The 9,415-nt window shown below is 35.1% G+C and overlaps 2 protein-coding genes across 2 annotated transcripts; both read left to right on the top strand.

Annotated features, from left to right (window-relative positions):
• The first annotated feature begins 5,146 nt into the window (after positions 1–5,146).
• Positions 5,147–6,124, top strand: LOC103140723 (olfactory receptor 52K1-like). Its single transcript, XM_007555984.2, has one exon. The coding sequence runs from the start codon at positions 5,147–5,149 to the stop codon at positions 6,122–6,124; it is 978 nt and encodes a 325-aa protein (XP_007556046.2).
• A 1,055-nt stretch (positions 6,125–7,179) lies between these two features.
• On the top strand, positions 7,180–8,256 carry LOC103140722 (olfactory receptor 2AT4-like). Its single transcript, XM_007555983.2, has one exon. It carries the CDS (start codon positions 7,180–7,182, stop codon positions 8,155–8,157), a length of 978 nt encoding a protein of 325 aa, XP_007556045.1. The 3' UTR covers positions 8,158–8,256.
• The last annotated feature ends 1,159 nt before the right edge of the window (positions 8,257–9,415 follow it).

Raw genomic sequence — 9,415 nt, 5'->3', positions numbered from 1 at the left:
CAATTCTACAAAGAAAAGTCCAGGTTTCATCAATTCACAATGAACAGACCAGCACATTAATTATAAGTGGTATCTTTATCTTCATATTTAACCGTGTCATGTCAATTATCCATTAATTTTTTTTTAAATAAAATGAGATCATCATCAAACAGTGGGTTGTTTCACAATTTCTTTTCAGCATGCTGATTTGATAGATCGCATTACTCACATACTTGTTGGCTTTAAGAAAATTAAAATATTTTCAGAATTTTTACTGTATTCATATCTGTAAGTTAATCAGAAATTCTGCAAGTCTATTAAAGATTTAGAGAGTTGACAGAGAACATTCCCGAACAAACAACATTATGAAGAGAAAGAAAAACACTAGATGAAGTATACAGCTGTAGGAATATTTAAACCAAAGTTAAATATTGTGGCTGTAGTCTGCAGAACAGCTGTCCAAGATTTGTTTGCCAACCTTGAGATTTTTGCTGACTGATTACTAGGAAAAAAATGGCAGTTATAAAAATGGCAGTTATATTAAGATTTACCTTTTTTGGAAAAAAAAGTAAATCTTTTTTTCCCCAAAGATTTACTTTAAATTTAATTTAAAGTAAATCTTTAAATATTTAAATCTTTAAGTCTTTAAAAATTTAAAGATTGACTTTAAATTAAATTTTAAATAAATCTTTGGGGAAAAAAAATAAAGAAACAAAACTAAATCTCACATTAATAAACATTCTTATTAATATGCCAGCTTAGACAAATATAATTTTCAGCTTTTTTAATGGTATTATGGGGCTTAGACAACAAGTTACATGAACTTGTCTTCTGTCACTGGGCAAAGTTATATGTTGTTTAGGTAAAGGGCACCAAATATGAACCTTTAGAAGTAAACATTAAACTGTCTCTTAGGGAAGTGTAATGAGGCCTCTGTGTTCAGGGGCCTTTCAGACTCGCATTGTAAGAGTTTTTCTTTTTTCTTTGTTGAGTAGTCAAATGTTGAGGCCTGGCTCCACCCCCTTCAACATGCACAAAAAGTCAGGATTTTCATAACTTTAGATCCCCCATGATTTATGACCAAACTCAAATTTTTATACAACAAAATGACCTATGCATAATGCACTTTATCATGCATAGGTTATAAACCATCAGAATTTCAAGATCAATTCAAGAAGGCTCCCTTACTGTTTATAGTTGGGCATGGATCCAAGAGGGTTTGGTGTAGGTCTTGGGAAGTTCAAAATATGTAAATTACATGTACCACTGACTTGTTTGCAAAGTTTGGTATGGAGGTATTTTTGGTGAAAAGTATTTGTAAAGTTGCAGTCAGAAAGAAAAATCTACATATTTCGCAATTGTGTATTTTTTAGCCTTTCACAATTAAAGACAGCAGTTATGTCCCTTTAAATTCTTAAGAACAAGTACTGTCGTGAAAACACCCTGATGTGCTGCTTCTTGAGCTCCGCTCTCTCTTCTTCCTCTCCAGGTTGCAAGTGCATACCCTTATCAATAAGAGGAGTGAGTTCCCAGAGACACACGCCAGATTGTTTACCGTTACTTGTGGTAACTACAGCGGACTTGGTCATCCCACAAACTATTTGTTATATAACTTGCCTTTGATCTCTTCATTTCACGCTGATCCTTCAGCCTTATGGATTTTCTTTCCCGGTGTCTTGCTCTCGTCCTCCTTGCTGCTCCTGTTCAGGTCACCCATCTGTGGTTCATCTCCAGTACTCTCGCCCGCCTGTCCACCCTCCAACGATCCATCTCCTCCTGCTAAGGAGAGTAACACTACAGATCACGATTGATCGGTAGTATTACCTAAACACCAAGAAGTCAACCGCCAGATCTTTGGTGCTCGTACCTCTCCTCGATTGCTTTCTCCTTTCACAAAGCAAGAACCTGATTCCACACTGTTTTCCAGTGTGGATCCGGCCATGGCTTGGTGTTCTCCCTCCTCCAGACAAATCATTCAAACATTTTCTCTTTTCAACAAACATGTACCTTGCAATTCCTGGTGTCCGTAATGGTCGTGTAACACAGTAGAGAAGAGTATTATATATTTTAGAAGAATGGGCCAATAGGTTCGGGCATCGAAGCACAGTGGGGTGTTTACATGACACACAAAGGCAGTTGAATGAATTTAAAGAACTGGCCTTAGTGAAATAAGCCATAAAATTGACAATAAATTGTACAAGACACACAATTAAGAAAATAACATTACACACAATAAAATACAAGAAATAATAATAATACTTGGCCAAGAGCTAGTTCTCAGTTTTAAATCTTTTGGATTCATCCAAAAAATTAAATTTTCTATTGACTAGGTAGATTACCTAGCTTCCCTAATCTCTGTTTCTTAAAGAGGCATTCCCATTTTATGTGGGTTACAGTTGCTCACCCTAGAGCAGTGTTTCTCAACCCTGGTCCTCACCGCCCCCCTGTCCTGCATGTTTTAGGTGCTTCCCTTCTGCCACACACCTGAATTGTATCTCTGGGTGATTAACAGGCTTCTGCAGTACTTGATGGTCATGCAATAATTTGAATCAGCTGTCCTGGAACAGAGGCACATCTAAAACATGCAGAGCAGGGGGGCGGTGAGGACCAGGGTTGAGAAACTGCCCTAGAGTCATCCAGCATCAAGTACACAAATAGTATTCTTTCAGTCACACTTCCAAAAAATCTTGCAGGCTTTAGTTTTGTACCATTTGTCACACTGAAAAGTAGCCTGCCCATTGCTTTCCTGTGCAATTCCACTTGAATAAAATCTCACTTACAGCACAGTCTCTGTTTTCTCAACTTCGCTTGGATTCCTTCTGGCAGATTTTCAATGGGCCAATCAGTGAACAGAAGGAGTTGTGAACGATGACATCAATTTTCTGTACGGTTTTCGAATTGTAGTCTACTGCACTTCAGACATACAGTGCATATTAAATGGCCAAAGCATTTCACCAATTCCTAAAGATGAATAAATTAAAACTATCTGTGCTAAATATTGTCTTGCTATTTATTTAACAGAATGGAGAGGCCTCTTGGATTTGGATGAACAGGATGATACAAAGCTGAACTTGGCTTCAGACTGAAGTTTCTGACTCGGAAAGTAATTAAAGGACGATTGGACTTAATTTTTCACTACAATTAACTAGGGCTGAAACGATTCCTCGAATGATTCGAGTACCTCGATTACTAAAATTCCTCGAGGAAAATTTACCTGCCTCGAAGCTTCATTAATTTATGTTTTATTAGTTAGCGCACCGTGTTCCGGCCGGGACTTCATTTGCATTGCGCGGAGCTCTCACTTCCACCTCTTTGTTGTTGACAAAAGCTAAGTCTCAGCGGCATAAAGTCCAATCTTCAAGATTGGCCCGTGGGGATTTTATTGATTGATGATAATGCCCGACTTTTTTTTCGTTTTTGGGGAACCAATAAGCATCCTTAAAATGACTGGGGGAATGCCTGGAGTACGGCAGCATTTCTCCTCCGGGGCTGCTGGTTGAAAGCGAACGGCGGGAAGAGCGCTGAGGTGAGCGGATAGACTGAACAGGGCGGGCGGCTGAGTAGCTGATGCTTACCGTGTAAATGTAGCTTTACCGACGAACCGCACAATAAATTTCATATCCCGGTCTGAAGAAACGGGTGGCGGAGCGCATCGTACATGGCTGGTAGATGAGTTTCTGAGTGTGACCAGTGAAGGTGTCGTAAATATCCCGTATTACTTCCCCCCGTGTTCGTCCCCCGGTCTAACGGTTCGTCAGTCCGCTGGTCTATTTCCTCCCCTCCACCCCATCTTACGTTCGTTCATTCGCCCTCTCCTCCCACTCCAGACGACATTTCCCGTATTTTCAAACCCAAAGCGTGACAGGTTAGGTGGCAAGGTGAGTTTAATTAATCTATTAAACTCACTGAAGATGAATACATAAACTAAAAGCTGGATTGTAGACATTTTTTATAAGCATATTTGTGAGCCTGCCTCTTTGTTATTAAATTCAATATAATTTCAGATTTTTCTATAACTTTTCTTCTGGTTAACTTAGAAAGTGAGCTATTATTGTTACAGGTTAGTTTTCTAAACTACAAAAAAGCAACTGTTAGGGATGCTCAAATATGAAAAATTGGACTGATATTGATATCTGATAGTAACACCGGTATTATGCCAGATTTACCAATATTTCATTTTATAATTTTTTTTATCCGATTACTCGATTAATCGTAAGAATAATCGATAGATTACTCGATTACTAAAATATTCGTTTACAACAGCCCTACAATTAACTTCTTTAGTCTGCTGTTTAAACATTTGAATAACTTAGGCTAATCAAACCTGGATTAGATTGATCTACACTAGTAGAACTATTAAAACCCAGTTGTTCTCAAACCTTTAATTTTTGAAAGTTCAATAAAGGTTATTTCCAGTGCTCACCCCCTTCCCCATTTACTGTCTGTCTCCCCTTTTTCTCGTTTTCCTTTTTACTGTTCAGCCATCAAGTCACAACCAAGGTCTCTTGGGCCATAAAATCCTTATAAAAAACAAACATTGCTTGTAAATCCAAAAATAAAACTCTTTTAGTCTAAATAGAACCTTATACAAGGTGAATAATCTTGCACAGTGAAAGTCATTTTTAAGGGTATAGGAACAATAATAATGATTTGAAAAGACACATTCAAAACATCTGAGAACTTTTACTGTTCATGTGGGAATAAGACCTTCTGAGGATGCACCTGGTTGGATAAAACGAGCAGATATTAGCTGTAAACCAGTCTCTACTCCAAGTTGTCACTTGTTGAGCTGCCTTACTGAGGTAAGATTGGTCTATTCCTGTATACAACATTCTCAGTTACCATCAGGGACTATATTATGTCTATAAGCTTGTGAGCAAAGAATATTTGCTGGACAGTTTGTTTCTAAAATAGAAAGAGTTGAATTACAAAGTGTCAGATATCATTTGTTAATTTTGCATGTGCATTATTGAGTTTATTCATCAATTATAGGTAATTATATATAAGTAAAATTACCTTTACTGTTAATACTATTTTAAAAAATTAACTCAATTGTTTAGCAGCATGATAATAAAGTTTAATTATATCTTTACTAATGTTGTGGTGACATTTAAATGCAATTAAAAATGAATAAATTTATAACACTCCTTCACAGGGACTTGAGATAATGATGCTCAGCTCAAACATCACAAGGGTACACAACTTTTTCATCGTTGGGTTCCCTGGACTCTCACCATCCTACTATGGCCCTGCATCAGCTGTACTTTTTTTAGTCTTTCTAGCCATTTTAGTAGGAAATATTTTCATCTTGGTGTTTGTCATCTATGAAAAATCTCTTCAAAAACCTACATACTTGGTCTTTTGTCACCTTGCACTGACTGATTTATCATTTGGGACTGTTACACTCCCACAGATCATATCAAAATATTGGTTTGGAAACAGCATCATTTCATTTTATGGGTGTTTTACACAAATGTTCTTTGTTCACTATTTAGGCTCAGTGATGTCATTTTTGTTACTGGTAATGGCTCTTGATAGATTTATAGCAATTTGTGTCCCACTGCGATACCCTGTCCTAATCACAAACAATATCATATTTGCTCTTTGTGGATCTGCTTGGTTTTTGCCCCTGCCTTTGATGATGATTATAATATTTCAAGCTCTCAGTTTACCTTACTGTCAGTCAAATATCATTACCCAGTGCTACTGTGACCACATCTCAATAACAAATCAGGCATGTGGAAATGATCGGAAGATTGCACAGATTGTTACCCTTTGTATCGCTATGTTTTGTCTCTTGGTGCCCCTTGCATTTATCCTGATTTCGTATGTTTCCGTTATTATAGTCATTTTAAAAATGTCTAATTCTGCAGGACGCAGCAGAATTCTGGCAACTTGTACGCCACAAATATTCATAACATGTCTCTTCTATCTCCCTAGGTGCTTTGTTTATATAGCTAACACAGTTGGATTTTCTTTTAGTGTAGATGTTCGCATTTTATTAATTCTGCTGTACAGTCTACTTCCTGCTGCAGTCAACCCGATAATATACTGTTTCAAGACCCAAGAAATAAAGCACACTTTGATAAAGAGAATAAAAGTAGCTAAAATTGGAATAGAGTTAAAAATTTGGACCGGTAACTAACAAGAACATTTTCTGCTTATTCAATACATTCATGTCAACTGAACGTTTTGTTTGTTTGGGTTTGTTTGAATTGTAGCTACCTTTGTTTATGTTTTATGTATTGTTTGACTGGCAGGCAGATTGCATAGAATTGCACCGATATGATCAGAGAGTACTCAAAATGTACTCAAGAATGAGTAACATGAGTGTTTTTACTCAAGTAAAAGTGAAAAGTAACCATCCAAGAAATTACTTGCAGAAAAACAAACAGTATTTTGTAAAATGGCTACTACTCTCATGAGTAACTGAGTAAAATGTGACTTAATATTTTAAAATCATATAAGACATAAAAAACTAGTTACATGCAAATTATTGAATTTTAGACACTAGAATAAATACATAAATAAATAACTACTACAAAGTGCAACTGTTACTCCTTTCAAATTTACAAAGACCTCTCATTTAACAAAAATCAGCATTCAGTTTATTTTCGCCTTTATTTTATGTCATCTTAGCTTTAATAAAACATTTCTTGTAATCAAACTAAAATACTATTTTAGTCTAAATCCAAGTTATGCTTGGTTTATGACTTTTCATTTTAAAGGAGTTAGGAATGATGAGAAAAAATACAATCGAAACGTCAGACAACTTTTATGGTTCATTTGGGAATAAGACTTAAGAGGATTCACCTGGTTGGATATAAGAGACAACCAGTCTTTTGCAGAGGCTTCAGCTGCTGAGCTAGCTTAGTCAGGTGAGATTTCGAACTGTACTTGCCTTTTTGGATATTACAATGAGTGCAACATTGTGACATTGTATTACTGCATAGTTTGGTTTAAATTGATAACACCTCCATTAATGTGCTAATTTCATTTACAGAAACTAAAAGCATTCTTGTAAATTAGTATTTTGAAACATAAAAGATAAAATTTGTATTTTAAAATTAAACAGTTAAGCAGATTCAGTCATGATGATGCATAATGATTAATTGTATTTTTGACTAAAATTTGTGTTGTGTTTCAAATACAATTAAAAATGAATAAATTTATAACACTCCTTCACAGGGACTTGAGATAATGGTGCTCAGCTCAAACATCACAAGGATACACAACTTTTTCATCCTTGGGTTCCCTGGACTCTCACCATCTTACTACAGCCCTGCATCAGCTGTACTTTTTCTAGTGTATCTGGCTATTTTAGTAGGAAATATTTTCATCTTGGTGTTTGTCATCTATGAAAAATCTCTTCAAAAACCTACATACTTGGTCTTTTGTCACCTTGCTCTGACTGATTTATCATTTGGGACTGTTACACTCCCAAAGATCATATCAAAATATTGGTTTGGAAACAGCATCATTTCATTTTATGAGTGTTTTACACAAATGTTCTTTGTTCACTATTTAGGCTCGGTGATGTCATTTTTGTTACTGGTAATGGCTCTTGATAGATTTATAGCAATTTGTGTCCCACTGCGATACCCTGTCCTAATCACAAACAATATCATATTTGCTCTTTGTGGATCTGCTTGGTTTTTGCCCCTGCCTTTGATGATGATTATAATATTTCAAGCTCTCAGTTTACCTTACTGTCAATCAAATATCATTACCCAGTGCTACTGTGACCACATCTCAATAACAAATCAGGCATGTGGAAATGATCGGAAGATTGCACAGATTGTTACCCTTTGTATCGCTATGTTTTGTCTCTTGGTGCCCCTTGCATTTATCCTGATTTCGTATGTTTCCGTTATTATAGTCATTTTAAAAATGTCTAATTCTGCAGGACGCAGCAGAATTCTGGCAACTTGTACGCCACAAATATTCATAACATGTCTTTTCTATCTCCCGAGATGCTTTGTTTATATAGCTAACCTTGTTGGATTTTCTTTTAGTGTAGATGTTCGCATTTTATTAATCCTGCTGTACAGTCTACTTCCTGCTGCAGTCAACCCGATAATATACTGTTTCAAGACCCAAGAAATAAAGCACACTTTGATAAAGAGAATAAAAGTAGCTAAAATTGGAATAGAGTTAAAAATCTGGACCGGTAACTAGGATTAGGAAGCGTGATGATACAACAGGAAAAGAAGAATATTTGAATGATTAACTCCATACTTTAGGTAAATTAAATGCTTTGTTTGCTCGAGTATGTTTTTAACATGATGTCATTTTAAAATACTACTATCTTAATTGCATTTATACTTTTATGGTTTATGTATTTTTGTTTTAAAAGTTTGAAAAAAATATTAAAATACACAGATGGCAATTTTTGAGTTAGTTAAGCAGTCGCAATGGAAAATATTATTAAAGTGAAATGTGAGGTTTTCATATTTTCTTGTAGTTATGACAATATTATGTAGAAGGAAACTCAGTGTGAACTGAAAGTGTCTGTTAGTTTTTGATGTCATTCATGCACCTTTTATTTGGTTAAGTACTAAACACTAAATTTAATTATTTATGTATATAAAAACAAAGATTTAGTTTTGGATTCTCAAAGTGTTTTTTGACTTTGTATTTTGTCATTAAAAGATTCATTAAAAACATTCCAGTCAATGTGATGAAAGATTTTCTGTAAGCTCAACAATATGTTACAATACAAGGGAAACACTCATCCTGTCTTTAACCAAATCAGTCTAGATGTTGCTGACAGATTTATTTTCTAAATTTCTTCATTAATTAAATATATTTAACATTAACAAATGTAACCTAAGAATGATATAAAGTCAACAATTACATCTAAAAAAGGCCTCGAGAAAAGAGGCTGTTACAATGTATAATATATATATATATATATATATATATATATATATATATATATATATATATATAAATATATATATATTGGACAGCTCTGTTTCTTGTGAAATGTATTTATTTACCTTGGCAGTTTAGACTCCCACTGATGTGATTCATTAATAAAACTTTTCTGGCCAAAAGTTGTTTTTCTGATTGAGGCTGCTCCTCTAACTCTTCCGTTCACAATGGATTTGAAATAAACAAAGGCAGAGAGGGGACAGGTAGTTGGGCACTAAATCGTTCAAGGCGCCATGATGGAAGTCAGAATTGAGGGATGGGATTATTGAACAAAGCGACTGGAATTGTTTTCCCTATTTGTTTTTACCAGTTTAGTCATGGTTTCTATTTGGTCAAGTCAAGCTAATTTGAGAAAATTATCTTTAGCTTGAGAGAAATATTTAAAACATCCTTAAATTCTTGGTTCAGAAGTCAAAGTAGTTAAAAGTAGGGCTGTTGTAAACAAATATTTTAGTAATCGAGTAATCTATCGATTATTCTTACGATTAATCGAGTAATC

This window comes from Poecilia formosa, unplaced genomic scaffold (assembly GCF_000485575.1).
Source record: "Poecilia formosa unplaced genomic scaffold, Poecilia_formosa-5.1.2 Scaffold74, whole genome shotgun sequence".
Classification (NCBI taxonomy): Eukaryota; Metazoa; Chordata; class Actinopteri; order Cyprinodontiformes; family Poeciliidae; genus Poecilia; species Poecilia formosa.
The sequence above is the reverse complement of the archived record's forward strand: the minus strand, read 5'-3'. Positions and strand labels throughout refer to the sequence as shown.